Source organism: Pogona vitticeps, chromosome 1 (assembly GCF_051106095.1).
Source record: "Pogona vitticeps strain Pit_001003342236 chromosome 1, PviZW2.1, whole genome shotgun sequence".
Taxonomy (NCBI): domain Eukaryota; kingdom Metazoa; phylum Chordata; class Lepidosauria; order Squamata; family Agamidae; genus Pogona; species Pogona vitticeps.
The window spans coordinates 343,919,453-343,936,527 of record NC_135783.1 but is presented as its reverse complement, the minus strand read 5'-3'; the positions used below and the strand labels follow the sequence as shown (position 1 = coordinate 343,936,527).

Sequence of the window (17,075 nt, the reverse complement as noted above, 5' to 3'; positions counted from 1 at the left end):
TTTCCACAGATAGCATATGGTTTAAAAGCAAAACCATTATGCCATCTAGTGGCCAAATATATATATTTTAATTAAAACAATTTGTGCCATCAAAAACATGGATAGGTTCTTCCCAGCTGATTATTGCTTGGTCAGGAAGGGAGGGCAAAAGTGTTATTGTTTTTTTTTAAACTTATCTACTGCCCTATAATGCTAAAGCACTCTCTGGGTGGTTTACAAATGAATTATGCAGGGTACACATTTTCCCCCCCTCCCACCTGTGAGCTGGGTACTCAATTTTCCAACCTCAGAAGGATGGAACGATGAGTGAACCTCGAGATAGTTAACTGGGATCGAACTCAGGTTGCGAGCACTGTTTTGGCTGCAGCATTCCAGTTTAACTACTGGGCCACAAGGTGCAGTTGTAGGCCTCTGCTGTGAGAAAAAAGTGCAGATGCCATCGCCCATGCTGACTGATGGATTGTGAAAGACACACACACACACACACACACACACACACACACACACACACACACAAAGCATCTCTGCCCCTGCTCACCTCTACTACCAAAGTTCTTACCACATTCTCAGGGGTCTGCCGTAAAGTTTGAGAACCACAAGAATTAGACTGGCTAAAATGCTTCTCTGGTGTTGCTGAGTGTGTAAACAAGCTGCCTATTTTTGCTGTCCTTCCCCTCTCAAAGGTACTTCACTTTGGTTTGGAACTGAACCCATTGGAAAGTTCGGGGGAAAAAGAACACCTGGAACTTTAATCTACTTCATTGTCTTCTCTGGGGCCTTCTGTGCATGTCAAAATCTGGGCAAATTTGCAAATTCCAGGAATATGGAAGGTGCTTCCAATAGGAATTAACATGAGATTTAGTGTGGTACCTTTCACATCAGAGTGTCATAAATGATGTAAGTCACAGTCAGCAAATTGTATTTATTTTGTCACCAGAAGAATAAAAATCCATTCATCTTATAGGTTATGACTAGTTAAACTGTGGTAAGAGAGCACATATACATGACTGGTTTACCATACATTTCATCACACCGCTGCACCAGATCTGTGGTACTATTCTCCTTAGTACCTGACAGGATAACACAGGTAGCCCACAAAATGTCTGAATGTCTACAGTATTTCTCCTCATGACTGTTGCTCGCTTATCTGTATCTTCCCAACCTTATTTGTGCTTCAGCGCTGTGGGACTTGCCACCAACATCATGTGACCGCGATAGTCTCTTTGACACCTCTGGGAGGAAATTGTGGCTCTCCAGTGTTGGATTGTAATGCTCGTGGCTCTTCCCCATTGGCTCTGGCCCTTGGGTGATGGGAAGTGCAGTCCAGCAACACCAACATCTGGAGGATCACAACTCTCTACCTCTACCATGCATTTAAGTTCCTAGGAGAAAATATGAAGCACAAGGCAACTGTATAGATTTAAGCTCTGCAGTTAGATAGCTGCCTTACACCGAGTCAGGCACTAGGTCTCTATCCACCCTTGTGTTATTGACACTTACCGACAGCGACTCTTCAGAGGTTCAGGCAGGAGTTTTTTCAGCCCTACCTGGATGGATGACTGCATCGTTCAGTGCGTTGGCTACCTGACGGCAGAGCTGGAGGTAGAGAGTTTGATCCCCCACTGTGCATATAGGAGAAGAGCCAAACTGTGTAGCCTTATATAGCCCAGGGTTGTCCCCAGAAGGAGGGATGGTAAACTGCTTCTCAGTACTCTATACCTACAAAACCCTGGAAAGGTTCACCGTAAGTTGAAATTAGAGATGAGCATGAACCAGGATACCAGTGGTTTATGATGGTTTATTGTTACTCATGAACCATGAACGATCATAAATCCCCTGAAAAATGAACTGGTTCGCAGTTTGTTTTTTGGGGTTCATGTGGGAGGGGGAACCCCCTGCCCCTCCCACAACCCCTGTCGCCTTCCTACCTTCTTTTGAAGCCGCCACCGCCATGATCATCCTGACAGGCAGCACGCTTGTTTCCTTCCAGGAACCATGAGCCAGCCTAGTTCATATTTTGTTCTGGTTCGTGGTTTGGTTCATGCCCATCTCTATTTGAAATTGATTTGGCACACTCAATCAATCGATCATTCAATCATTCAATCAATCAATCAATCAATCAATCAATCAATCAATCAATCAATCAATCAATCAATCAATCAATCAATCAATCAATCAATTGCCTGGATATTTGTGAGTTTTTTGTGTTCGAAGAAGAGGTGATTCAACTAAGCGGTGGCCCCTCCCATGATCAGGCTGTTCAAGGGGTACAGGATTGGGTAGACAGATAATCCTTTATCTTGGAAAAGGGACTTGCTCCTACTCAGCCAGTCCAACCCATTTTAAGTGTGCAGAAGTACGATCGAATATGTTGTGATGTGGAAGCATCTCTTTCCATCTTCCGTTGAAACACAAATAGTTTTAATTTTTATTTGTCCACAATTATTTCCAGTTGAATGGTGTGCACAGAAGTTTTCTTGCTCCCTCCTCATTTTCTTGGGCTGTTTTGTATTAGTTCCATTTTTCCCACCCCACCTTTCAAAACCTGGTCTGAAAGTCCTTTCCCTGCTTTTTCTTCTTCCAATTCTAAAACCAATTCATTTTTCGTAAGCTTCACGGCGGCGACAGCAGGGCTCAGATTATACTTCCACTTCCGAGGAGGAGTACGGCTCAAATCACAGCTCTCCTAAACACAAACGCTCCCATACTTCAACAGCCACCCAGACCCCAAGGACCCGAGGTGCCGGCTTGAATAAACAGAAGCACAGCAACAGCCGAGAAACGGAAGACGAAGACTTTGATGATCATGATCCTTATAACTTCATGGCGCAGACGGCAGAGATTGCAGAAATAGCCAGGTGAGACAGGATTCGCAGCGTTGCGCAAAAAACAACAACAAAAATCACGGTTGGGTCCCAGAATCCACCAGCCAACAAGCTATTGTATTTTGAGCAGAGCAGGGAGCCATAAGTTTTGCGGGACTAAAACTTGCTGTGGTGGCCTGGATTTCTGGGAGTTGTGGTCCATAAACATGGGGTGGGGTCCGGGGTTGTCAATCACTCTTCCCATGTATAGGTTTTCCCATGGCATCACAAACTCTTGTTTTCCAGGATTCTTGCTTATGTTAAGGGCCTACAGAGCAGAAACCTTTTAAGACCAATGTTGATCTCCACATGGAAAAAGATGATGATGAAAAAGTAATGGGGGCTAGGTGCTCCTTTCTAAGCATAACTGGGGAATTATTGACTGAACAGGACCTTAGTGTGCAAGTGGTTCTAGTTTCAATCCTAGGCGCTTCGATTTTAAGGAACATACAGGAGAATTGGGGAAGAGTCTTCATTTGAAATGCTAGAAAGCAGCAAACAACATCATGATTTTTAACTCCTCCCTCCCTGCTCTCTTTATATTTCTTGCCTTCTGGATCATAAGCCTGAGGACAGGCACTGTCTAGTTACTGATATTTGTAAGTCATTCTGGGAACATTTTTTTAAATTCAAAGATTTGGGTGAAAATGTTTCAGGCAAATAATAAAAGAGATTTGCAACATCTTAAAGACAAACTCAATATGTTTGGCATAAACTATTTTGTAGACTCTGCTCAATTCACCTTATGGGGTGATACAGAAATACTTCTGCCAAATAAAATATAATGGCCTTTAAACTGCTACAAGCCTCTCTTTTTTTTTGCTGTGGCAAAAAAAATCTATCCTGGAAATTTAAAAATGAATAATACTGGGGTCTATAGAATAATACTGGTGCAAAATAGTCTTGTTTTTTTGATACAAGTAAGGTTGTTGTGAAGTATACTGAGATAATATTAAATTATTTGGAGCAGTACAATAATAGTGCTGTTATTAGAGAGTTCCATTTAAAAATGAGATACAGTAGAGATGTTTGAACTTCACAGTCCCACAAGTACGGGAAGCTTCTGAATATGTCGTGTGACGAAATCATACAATTGCCATTGAAGAAAACTCTTAATCAGCTTATTCCGGGAAGGTGGTGCCATTGTATGTTCGATAATGGCACAGCTGGGTTTTTAAAGGATGGCAGCTTTTTAGGAACTGTAGCATTACACAGAGCTTGGCATTCTGTAAATATTTTCAGCTTAAGAAGCCAGCTCATGCCTTACCATTTGTAATTTTGAAGATCTCCCACACTCCTATTGCCCTACATTTTTAAAAAGCCTTTTCATTTTAAAAACAAAATCCTGCTAAAAGATTAAAAGGCCATTTGCTTCACCACAACATACAATCAAAGCAGAAATAGCACTGTTTGTTCCTAGAAATCCACGTTATCGCATGCACTTAAGAGATTGTAAAAGCAAAAGCAGGGTGTGTGTTTGAAATCCGTCTGGCGTCCTCGGGTGTAAAGTGTTCCCTTGAAATTTTACAGGAAAGCAGCTCCATAAATGCAGTCTTTGGCTTCCACCTCTGCTCTCATTTCTGAATCAACAGGGAGACACAGTGTAGAATAGCAAATGAAAGTTCAGAGGGAAAATTGCCCCCTCATATATGCTGGGCTTAATCATTTAATTGAGGCATTAGAAGAGTCTGCTTCAGCTCCAGACAAATCTGTAGTCACTCAGTCATGCCGTTCCAAATACAGGTATTGCTTTGTTTGATTCAGATGTTTGTCCTAGGGAACAGCTCAGAAATATTTGGTAACCTGGTGTGTTTGTGCAGAATCATGCCGAACAGTATGGTTGCAACTGGTATGTTAATCAACCAAAGTGTGTGAAGATTTTAGCCAGTGAATATAATTTTTTGTTGCCAAAGCTGAAAATTTAAGGGCATGCTTGTTTATATTTAAAAACTGTTTTGCTTCTGCCACGTGTCACTATTTAGAACATTTTAAAAAGGAAAATATTAAAGATGCCAGTTCCCTTTCATTATGAATAATAGTTTTTGATTAACAAATTGTTGCCTAGCACTTCCTTTAGTCTCTCAAAAAAAGTAGTAATGTGGAGGAATAAAAGTGTGTATAATTAATTAGTTAATCGAATTTAATTTATTAGTTAAATAACTGATTAAAAACAAATAATAAACACTATAGACCTGATGACAGCCCCCATAATAATGTTCCACTTTTGGCAAACCTCAGTCTGTGGAAGGGGATTTCACCAACTTGTTGCCTTTTTGTGTGTGTGTGTGTGTGTGTGTGTGTGTGTGTGTGTGTGTGTGTGTGTGTGTGTGTGTGTGTGTGTGTGTGTGTGTGTGTGTGTGTGTGTGTGTGTGTGTGTGTGTGTGTGTGTGTGTGTGCGCGCGTGCGCGTGCGCGTCTTTGTCGCCATTTTGAGTTTCCTAGAATCATAGAAGAACTGAGTTGGAAGAGGCCTATAAGACCATTGAGTCCAATGCAGCAATCCAAATCAAAACCTCCACTGTTTGAGCACTCACCACCTCTGTTGTCGTATTGATATTCCATCTAAGTCTAGCTTCCTGTAGCTTGAACTCATTATTATGTGTCCTGTTCTCTGGGATGATCGAGAACAGATCCTGTGCCTCCTTTCTTTGACACTCTTTCAAGTACAGTGGTGCCTCGCAAGACGATGTTAATTCGTTCCGTGAAAATCGCTGTCTTGCGAAAACATTGTCTTGTGAAACGAAAAAGCCCATTGAAATGCATTGAAACAGGTTCAAAGCGTTACAATGGGCTGAAAACTATCTGTCCAGTGAAGATCCTACATAAGGGCGGCCATTTTCGGTGCCTGTAAAGCGAGGAATCCGTCCTAAAACACAGCAGGGAGCCATTTTGCACAGCAGGCGGCCATTTTAGAACCGCCGATCAGCTGTTTCTAAATCATCATTTAGCGAAAAATCGGTTCCCAAAGCAGGGAACCGATCATCGTTAAGCAAATTTTCCCCATAGGAACGTCATTTTGTGATCGCAAAAGTGATCGCAAAAACTTCATAGTCAAGCGGTTTCATTGTTTAACGAGGCAATTGTTAAGTGAGGCACCACTGTATTTGAAGAGTGCTATCATATCACCCCTCAGTCTTCTTGTCTCAAGGCTAAACATGCCCAGTTCTTTCAGTCTTTCCTCACAAGGCTTGGTTTCCTTTCTCCTGATCATCCCTGTTGCCCTCCTCTGCTCTACTTTGTTGGCATCCATCTTAAAGTGTGGTTTCCAGAACTGGCAACAATATCCTCGGTGAGGCCTAACCAGTGCTGGATAGAGGGGATTAGTACCTCAAAAGGTTTGGAGGCTATACTTCCTGAGTACATTTTCCATCATCTCCACTGGCCAGGCTGAGTCAAGATTGTGGAGATTGTGGTCCAGCACATCTGGAGGTGCCAGGTTGGAGAAGACAAGCTTAGAGTATGATGGAGCGGACCATGACTTCCTCCTAGTTATTTCTTGGGCATGTCTGCAACGTAAAATAAGCTAAAACAGAGATCAGGTTTGTCCGATAAACGGCTGAAGATTCATCAGCTCTTGACTTATTTGTGTTGGTTTTCTAGATTAAGCCAGACCTTGGTGAAAGATGTGGCGATTCTTGCTCGGGAGATTCATGATGTTGCTGGAGATGGAGATTCCCAAAGCTCATCAGGAACGGGACCGAGCACCTCCCACAGTTCTGTGCCTAACACCCCTGCTTCTACCATATCAGCAAGGGAAGAGGTAAGACAGCTGCTTAAGGCTTGTGTGTTTGTGGCTGGAATCAAAATAGGGGTCAAAGCGAAGATTCAATGGGTGTTACGCTCTTAAGCTAGTACACGCCATCCTTATTTGGATAATTATATGCCTGGAAAAGCATGCTGCTCATCCTCCATTGACTCATTCCTATGTGAAAAACTGCAACATTTTTATTTTCACTCGTAGGAAATATTTTCTGGCAGTCTCAGTGAGTGTTTTTGCGTCTGTGGAAAGAACATGATTTGCTCAAAACTAGTATCATGGACTTCCACGAATAATATTGGATGGGTTGTTTTGCATCCTTTTGTACTTATGCAGGGGATGGATAAAGTGGATAGAGGAAAGCTCTTTTCCCTCTCACACAGTACTAGAACTAGGGGACAGCCACTCCAATGGAGTGTTGGGAGAGAACAGACAAAAAAGATTTCTTTACCCAGTGTGTTGTTAGTCTGTGGAACTCCTTCCCACAGGATGTGGTGATGGCATCTGGCCTAGATGCCTTTAAAAGGGGATTGGACAGATTTCTGTCCAATCCCCTTTTGTAACCATCGCAGGTTACAAGTCATTGATGGGGATGTACAATCTCCAGGCTTAGAAAGAAGGTACCTCAAATGCCAGATGCAGGGGAAGAGTTTCAGGAGACAGCTACCTTGTTGTCTCATGTGGTCCCAGAGGCCTCTGTAAGGGCCACTGTGAGATACAGGAAGCTGGATTAGAGGGCCCCCTGGCCTGATCCAGCAGGGCTCTTCTTATGTTCTTAATTGTGTGTATGTAGGTGCACACATCTGGGAATATGCCCACGTTGCTACTTGAAGGGAAAAGAATAGTTTTGTGTAGAGACATGTTGCAGAAATTACTGAGACAGAATTAAGATGGAGCTCTTAACAAAAATGACAAATTTAACAAGCATTCCCAATTTCTCTTAATTCAGTCATCTGATTGTGAAGGAGGAATTCTTAATATATATTCAAGTCCTCCTAATTTAGTACAGTACGTTAATTTCAGGTGACTCTCCTTGTCTGATGGCTAATTCTTACGTTAGAAGAGAAAAGACGAGATGCTGTTCAACAATAGCTGTGCCACATCCAGGGTTTCCCATAATATTTTGTTACTGGAATATATAACATAGTAATTTTATAATTTTATACTATGATTGATTGATTGATTGATTGATTGATTGATTGATTGATTGATTGATTGATTGATTGATTGATTGGATTTTTACCCCGCCCCTCTAGACAATGTCTACTCGGGGCGGCTTACAAATAAAACATGGCAATATATACATATGTAAAATCATAAAAATTTACAGTTATTTACAAATTATAATTACAGTTTGAGTAATTGATTACCAACCAAGACATTGCTAAGATGGCATACCATAAGGAGAAAGAAAAAAAACTAGGGATAGAATTCACTTAATTGACTGGAGGGAAGGCCTGTTTAAATAGCCAAGTTTTCAGCTTCTATGCCACCTGACTGAGAACTCACAAATGTGCACAGTGATTTGATATTATCATAATGAGATGTTTCTTTACTTTAGGCCCACGTGGTTGATGATGGGGGGGGGGGGAAGCACAAGGTGCGTATGTTACATCTAGGTTTTACCCCACTATATCACCATTAAAGGTCACTATAAATAATTCTGAAATGTTGGATAAATATTATGCTCCAGAACAAGTCTCCCCACTAAAACTATCATCTACAGATTGTGATTTGACTGTCTACCTGTATCTTCTCTCTGATTCTTTCTAGCAAACTACCTGGACAGTATTTCCACATTTTTGGAATGCTTTCTTCTTCCATTTCATCTGTTTTGCATATACATTCACATCAAATTGGAATGCTTTTTCCTTCCAGTTGACAATCACTTGCCCACAAGTCTTCTTAATATTTATATGCATTGTACTTCTTGAGTAGAAGAGGACAGACCCCTATCTGAAAGTGCATATAATCCAATATTTGACGTGGGGGAAACCAGGAGAAGGGGAGGCAGGCCAGGCAAGGAAATAATGGCCTAAGTCCAGTTGTTCATCCCAACTGGAGGAGAACCATCGAATCAGTGAGGTTTACCTAAATGTTGATTTATCATTCAGTAGCTGATTTAGTGAGTTCCGTTCTTTTTTTCCTTTAGAATATTTTACTCCACCGTTCTCATTAAAAAGGATTCAAGGCAGCTTACATTATTAAAAGGCAACGTCTAAAAGCTAAAAAACAGTACAGTATCTATAAAAATATAGATTTTTTAAAAAAAATTAAACACATGTTATATTGAAACGGTAAATAAAACTAATACTAAAAACACATTAAAAAGCAAGAAGGCACAAAATTGACTTTAAAAAAAACCCTCTGAGACAGCCAGTCCTAAGGAAAAGCCTGCCTGAAAAGAAAGGTCTTTGTTTGCTTGTGGAAGGACAACATGGCCTCCCATAGGAGAGAAATTCAGAATATGAGAGCAGTGACTTTAGTTGGGGTTAGCAGTTGGATTTAGGACTGTATGTTCACAGTGCTCCTCACTGAATAGTGTAAAACCAGATGAAAAGAGGGAAGGGGAGAAAAGAGAGAGTATTGCAACTCGTAGGCCATGTTGTTTTTTTTCAGTGGCTGGGGAATTTTATATATATTTAAAGCAACTTTGCAATTCAGTGGCCTGGCCCTACATTTCTGTACCTTGAAGTCCTCCATGTTTTGTTCCCTCACTGCTCTTTAGGATGTGAGGCTGAACTTGGGTTTGCTCTTTGGTCTTCTAGAGTCGCTGAAAAATGTCTTGCTGAGGCAATGTGGAAAGGAATGATTCTTGCTTTATAACTGGGTTGTTTTTTTAAGGGTTAGCTAAGGGTTATCTAGTGGTACCAGAAGGCTTCACTAAATACAACTCTAAACGGCAAAGCCAAGAAAATGAAAAGTTCACTTTACTAATAACATTTGCTCTCGGGACTTTGAGCCACTGTAGATTTATTATCACTGCAATAAATACTTTTCTGCCAAGCTCTCCTTCTCCTCATCACTTGTGTGTTTAGTCGTTTAGTCGTGTCCGACTCTTCGTGACCCCATGGACCAGAGCACGCCAGGCCCTCCTGTCTTCCCTCATCACTTAGTTTGACTTTTAAATTCTCTGCCTGTTGCGCTTATTAGTTTACTAAATTTCTGTAATCTTGTGCCCTTCGCTGGTATGTGGGGCTGAGGTATTTCGCCAGCAAAGAATGGACAATTTTGGGATTAAATGACACGCTTACAGGTCTCTTTGCAACTGTCAAATAATGATTTCCCCCCGTTTTCCCTCAGTTTCGGTTGGATTTGTTATTGCCTGTAAGTAAAAATACTAATAGATGTGCACTGAGCAAAATAGATTAGAATAGGGGTATAGAGATTAGAATAGTGATTTAGAAACCTTTGTATGTGTTTGTTTGTCTCGCTTTGCACACATGCAAGATCCCCACCCAAAAATTGGGATGAAATAGCGAACACCTGCGATGAAACAGGAACTCAGGATGGACTTGATTTAAATCATAATTCGTTTATTTTTTAAAAAAAATTAAATGAATTTGATATTTAAAAAATCTGTGATTTTAATCCACCCGACTGGAACCACTTAAAATGTACTCTTATAAGACTGGAATTTAATGTTTAAGTATATAAGGCTTCTTGTTTTTTTCCCCCCCTGGAAAGAGTAGAGAAATCAGTGAGGTGTTTAAAGGGCATAGTAAAAAAAAGCCCATTAAAATGTGACCATCCTAAATTAAAGAATTATGTGAAAAGATAAGATAGTAATTCAGGGTGTATGCCTCTTCTGGTTTGGTTGTGAACCTCCTATGTTTCTTCAGTATGTATTTAGGACAGAATTTAGAATGTTTCCTTTTTTAGAGTAGAACTTCCATAATTTCCTAGTGGAAAGTAATTTTTATAAGTTCTGGATCTGGAACCAGATATGGCAGCTCCTCACAGCTGCCTTCTCTCCATGGTCAAGACCTCCATTAGTTTTTTGGAGTACAATTCCCCCCCCCCATATGCTAACACAGCTGTGCCTTTGAAAACTGGAAGATTTTGGGAACTGTAGTCTAAAAAAACAACATTTCCAAGACCTGGAAACAAGAATCAAGGCAGAGAGAGAGAGAGAGAGAGAGAGAGAGAGAGAGAGAGAGAGAGAGAGAATATTGTAGCTGCTGGCAGTCTAAATAGGGGAATCAGAGACCTTCTTCCTCATTTACTGTAAATCTGACTGCTGCAAGGTCTTTAGAATCTGAATGGCAACCTGACAGAGCATCCTAGGATACTCATTAAAAAACATAGATTTCAGCCTCTCATCAGTGGCAGGTTGTTTGATTGGTTTTGATGCATGCAGGGTGTCCGCTAAGATACGCATGTGTGCCTAACGTACACCAGCATTAAGCCATATATTGCATTGAGGCAAGTACTGTACACTTCTATTGCCTGATTTCTTTCTGTCTTGCAGAACTAGCTTTCAAAAGGATTCCTTAATCACATATATTCACAGCTTTTAAAAAGGAGTCTTGTATTAGTGAATGTGGACTCGCCACACTGCATGACATCACATGAGTTAAGGCCAGAGCTCATTGAGTGGAACACGGGCTTTGCATGCAGAGGATGTTGTCTTAGGTTCGATTCTCAAGTTTTCCAGTTCAAATGGTTTCAGGTGCCAGGGATCATCCGTTCTGGGAAGCTCTGCCAGTTAGTGTCAGGGGCTACGAGGATCCAGGCACTTTTGTGTGTTTGTATGGTGTGTTGCAATGTTCTGTGATAGCCCAGCTGCTGCTCTGGATCTTTGCCTTTTACTTTCTCAACTGCCTTTTGCATTTTTATTTTGGCTCGTCGGCTTTGTAACTGTGTGTACAGATCCTCCTAATGTTATGTTCAGCACTGATCTCTCTTTCTCTCCCTCTCCCTCTGTTTTTCTTTCCCTATTTTTAATACAGATTGCTCATTCATCTTTGCGGGCAGCAATTCCATCTCAGGTGCATTTTCCATCCCACTATTTTGAAGCATTTTAGTGTTCTTTTAATGTTTTCCTCGTTATGTTGACCAGTTTTATGTTAAGGATATAATTTGTTTGTTCTTTTTTTAAAAAAATCTTGCTAATAGTTATGATTTGAGTATCCTTTGCTTAGTCACCTTTGCTTTTACTTCTCTGGATTTTAAGGTTTTGTTTTTGCAAACTTTAGAATTAACAGCATACATTTTTGTTCACATCTTGTTGCATTGTACACATAATAAGGACTGTGTCCAAATGGTCAATGTGTTGGGAAGGATTCAGCTGGGGACTGAAAATTTTCCTTTACTACAAAGGCCCTCTTCCCGTACCAGTGACCTCCTTATAGCTGACATAACCATGTACATGCCATGGATGTGTTTATAATGTACAAATGCCAATTCTGCATAGCTGTTATCCTCTGATCTGGAGACTCTTTAAAATTTGTGGTTGCATTTATTAAACTGAAGTGGGCAGGGCTGATTCAGCCTTAAAACCAATGAGCCCAACCCCTCTGTCCTTGGATCTCTGTATATTGGGTAGCTGTTCTGAAAAGGGAGGTGATACACCTGCCCTCAAACACATGTAACACCTTTGCATCAGACATGGGCAAGCAGCTATGGTCCTCTAGATGTTGGACTGTGGTACCTATCACCTAAAATTAAACTAACCAACAATGAGGGATGATAGGATTTGTAATATGTCTCTCACTGTCTAACTCACATGATGAGAAATCTTGTACCACTGAGGTTTCCTCCTTAAAGATCCTGCACTCATGCATCTGTGCACCCGTTGGCTTCCTGTGCATATCTTTCTCTAGGTATGCCGAGATCAGCAGACAAAGCCAAGGGGATACAATGAAGTTGCTGGCAGGACCACCAGGTGGAAAGCTAGGGGACTACACTCCCCTTCATTCGTTCGATGAACAGGTAGAGCAGTGGTTCCAAACCTTTGTACCCCAGAGGCTCTTGAACTGCAACTCCCAGAAATCCTGGCTAGCGCAGCTACTGGTGAACTCTTCTGAAGAGAGTTTTAGTCCTAGAACTTCTGGCGACCCAAGGTTGCGAAGTCATTGAGGTAGAGGGATGTTTCTGAAAAGCTGCAAGGAAGGATGAAGATTGTATGCTATATGAATGTATTCACATGGAGATTCTTCAGAAACATGCACACTATTTAGACATGAAGCACATAGAGGAAAATGAATGGGACGAACATAATCCTTCTTTACACATCCCACCAAGCAAGATTGACATAAGTCAGCTGAAGAGTAGATAGGAAAAGAAACTCATCAACCAAGGTAGCCATTTGATTCCCAACCTTGGGTAACCCAGGTGTTCTTGGACTGCAGTTTCCAGAAACTCCAGCCAGCACAGTTGATGGTGAAGGCTTCTGGGAACTACAGTCTAGGAACATCTGGGCTACCCAAGATTGGGAACCACTGGAGCAGAAGTAGGAGTGCAGGATGTAACCTTGGATACTTTTTAACATAATATTTTAATCAGACCTAAGAAGAATTTTGACTAAAATCTTTTCAGATTTTGGAATGATTAAAGTAGCTAAGATGGACTGTGTAGACACATGACACTGGTGCTGAAAATGGTGTCACCATGTTGGATTCTCCCTAGCTTGTCCTATGATATCATTATATTATCAGTTTTCGTGCTAATTGTTATGAAGCTGCCTAGATTTGTACAGAATCCCCCCTGCACATGATATTCAGAAGACTGAAACTGAAAAAAAAAAAGTATTCTCAAAGGCTTTCACGGCCGGCATCTGATGGTTGTTGTGGGTTTTTCGGGCTGTTTGGCCGTGTTCTTAAGGTTTTTCTTCCTAACGTTTCGCCAGTCTCTGTGGCCGGCATCTTCAGAGGACAGGAGTCAGAACAGAGCACAGACAGAGTTCTGACTCCTGTCCTCTGAAGATGCCGGCCACAGAGACTGGCGAAACGTTAGAAAGAAAAACCTTAAGAACACAGCCAAACAGCCCGGAAAACCCACAGCAACCATGAAAAAAAAAAAAGGTTTGGGAGAAAGGAGATTGATATGGATGTTAGTGTTTCTGGACAGGAAGGTATAATAAATAAAAAAACAAACAAATTAACAAAATGAGTGGAAAAATAAGGCCTTGCTGGTCAGATGGGGGAAAAAAGTTAGCCGCAAAATATTCCTATTAAAATGTATGAATAGATATGAATATAAGATTCTGAGCTCATACTTATGGAAGTTCTGCACACAGGCAACTCACAGATGTAAGAATCACCTTGCTTTTGTGATTGTTTGTGTTGTGCACAGGACAGCTCCTGAAGCTCAGGAAAGCAATTCACCCAGAGTGCTGTTTTCTTAGGCAAAATATGGCTGTCATATCCCTCTGAAAAGCCAAGGGGACTCTTAAGACATTCTGTTGTCCTCTGATACTTTGCTACACCTTGGCAAACTGAAACCATCACCTAACGGCTAATCCCATCCACCAAGACATTGCAGCTGCCTGGATACAATAGAAGAGTATCTATTAGGAGGCAAGCAAACCATCTCAAACCCTGTACAAAAAGAGACACTGCATTGTTTAATTCATTCTGGCTTTATTTGCTGTCTCCATCTCTGCCTGAAACTTCCTGCTTCTTACGGAGACCCCAGGTAGAAGTATGATTGAATCACTGCTGGGCTTTCTTTTGAGCTTAGTTTATTTAAGGTCTGAAGCCAGGCCTAACTAGAATCACTTTCTCAGCCTACGTACAAGTCTAGAATTTACCTAGAGAATCTTCAGCGTAGTTTTAAATTTCTGGTTGTTAGCCCGTCCTATCTTAGGATCTCTGCCCAATATTGCCCTGACTTTGCATTGCTCCAAACAGTGCTCCCCAGTTTCTCTTAAAGACAGATAATCTCTTGTCACCCTCCCATTTACTTTTGGAAGGTATTTTTGCTGCATGTTAGTAGTTTTCTCATTTCTCTCTCTTTCCTCTTTGGTTCATGGCTCAGGAAGAGATCCTCTATTTTCTCTTCCCTTTTCACATCCTTGTAGCATCTTCTACACCCCATTACTCCTTAGCCCCCGATCCTTCCTAAGCCTGGATCCCAAGCTTCAGAATAGCAGCCGAATCTTCTTAGCCTTGCTCATTTGTTTCCTTGGAGTTAATATTTCCCCATAATATTTCTGAAGCAAATGTATTAGACGTACAGATCTAATAACTTCCTTCATTTACCATACTGTTTGCCATTTATGTTGCTCTGCTCTAGTCTTTGCTGTTCCATAATGCAATCATTGTGTGTATTTTGATTCTTGTTCAGTCAGTTTTTCTGTCTTGAAAACATCTATATGGATGTGATTTTTTTGAGCCTGATCTGTACCACTTCCCTAGTTCAAAGAACCCTTATAGGAGTATATCCTCATTCTGTGTAAGTTCATGTATGCGCTCTAAGAATACTATGTGAAACAGTTGGAGACAGAGATGCTAAATTGTGGTGGAAGACACACTGTATTATGTTGTATATGCCAGAGATGTTCCTGTATCTTTCCAAAGAGAGAGGGAAGAATCCAGTATAGATATGCCAAATTCAGCAACATCTCTGTGCTGCATGTAATTTGGTATTCTAGTCGACATGAAACAAGACCGGTAATAAGAGCACAGTAAAGAGATATTTGTTCCTCGACCTGGTGGTGGATTTAAGATTAATCTACTTATCATTGCTTATGTATTTTAAAGCTGGTCCAGCACATTCCAGAAGCAAGTCTAAATTACCAGAAGGTGCCTCCTGGTTCAATGGGATTCCATGATTTTGACCAAAATATGAATGATAATCGAGATGAAGATCCAACAAGAAAGACAAGGATAAGAAACAGGGAAGAGGTAAGTTTCTTTCTCTTAGTTTGGTAAAAAACACTGCATATATGTCGATTTTCTTCAGATTTCTATTCTGACTTGATAAAAAAAACAGAAATAGGTCCTGTTTCAAATATCATTATATTTTACATGATCACAAAGAATCCCAATATGTAGTCAGTGTTTTAATCTACAGTGGGTACTACCACAAGAAAAATGGACCCCCTCCTCTCTTTCCTGTGTCACAAACCATCACTTCATTTGGGATAATCCTCCTGTCATAGGCTTATAACCATTAGGTAAAAACGTCTCTGCTAACTACCAGTGTCTATTGAAAGAAGTGTTAACATGATGGTTGGTTTCTGTGTTCCAGGTCATCTTTGATAATTTGATGCTAAACCCAGTGTCCCAGTTGTCACACACGATCCGAGAAAATACGGAGAACTTAGCAGAGAAAATGAAGTGAGTCCATGGTCTCAACTGAAACAGCACTGTGGTATTGCCACCTTCCCCACTTTGCTGGGCTAGTCCAAGACATTTTGCAGCCTGCGGCAGCATCTCTTCTCCTATCGCGTCCGGGTCAAGGGCCCCTCCATCTGTCTGTGGGCCTTGGGGATAGGATGGGGTCCCTAACAACTTTGGTCTATGCGCTGGTAGTCTCAAAATTGACTACTGCAATGCGCTCTGTCTAGGGCTCCTCTTGAAGCTGATTTGGAAGTTTCAGGAGGTCCAGAATGTGGTGGCCAGATTGATTGCTAGGAAGTTTGATCACATCACCCCCAACTCTGTTCTGGTGTTGGTTCTAATGTATCAACCCCTCAACAGTTTGGGACCTCATTGCTTGTCTGAACATCTTCTGTCATGTTCATTTGTCTGTCTGACCTGGCCCTCATAAAGCTCATGCCTGTGGGTGTTGACATCTTGAGAAGCCTGAAAAATGTCAACTAAAAACTGGGCTTTCCAAACAGTGGGGCTCTCCTATGGAATGCTCTCCTGTAAGAGTTACGGAAGGTGCACTCGCTTCACGTTTTTAGAAAGCTCTTTAAAACAGAGCTTTTTAGGGAAGCATTTGCAGAGGCTCTTCCCAGTTAATTGGGACAGTGGAGGAGGAAGGTGAGGAATTGCATGATGAGAAACTGTTATTTTGCCATCTGTCCTGTCTTGTTGTTCACTTGTAGGATATTTTAATGTCTCATAGTAATTTTATAATGTATGTTTCTTTATGGTATTTATTGTACACTAGAGTAGTGATCTTGCTAGATGGGTGGTATATCCATCCATCCATCCATCCATCCATCCATCCATCCATCCATCCATCCATCCATCCATCCATCCATCCATGACAAGATAACACTTCCTGCTATCCATGTCCAGAAACATGACAGCACTGGCAATTCAACCTTTAGTACAGGAATTGGGTAGTCTAATCCTGTTGAGAATAGCAGGTTAGCAGAAGGTGCAAGAGGGAAGCAGAGGGGCTGAATTGCAGATCCCCACCATCTGCCACCTGAAGTTGTTGGTTCTTTTTGATTAATGGTATGACTGGAGTTTGGAATGTTAGATTTTAGAAGTAATTTATTGTATCGCTGATTACTTCTCGGCAGCCAGATTGTGATCATTGCCATTGCGCCAC

At 41.2% G+C, this 17,075-nt stretch overlaps 1 protein-coding gene across 4 annotated transcripts in view; it reads left to right on the top strand.

Moving 5' to 3' along the window:
• CEP170B (centrosomal protein 170B) overlaps positions 1-17,075 on the top strand; it is a 101,246-nt gene that overhangs the window by 75,258 nt on the left and 8,913 nt on the right. Inside the window, exons 13-17 of one of the 4 annotated variants that reach the window (XM_072986747.2) lie at positions 2,717-2,858; positions 6,464-6,623; positions 11,573-11,611; positions 15,326-15,469; positions 15,816-15,904. In XM_072986747.2, the coding sequence (XP_072842848.2) occupies positions 2,717-2,858; positions 6,464-6,623; positions 11,573-11,611; positions 15,326-15,469; positions 15,816-15,904 (574 nt within the window). Of the gene's footprint in view, positions 1-2,611; positions 2,859-6,463; positions 6,624-11,572; positions 11,612-15,325; positions 15,470-15,815; positions 15,905-17,075 lie in introns of all 4 variants that reach the window. The other 3 variants (XM_072986745.2, XM_072986748.2, XM_072986746.2) reach the window with 3 other exon arrangements.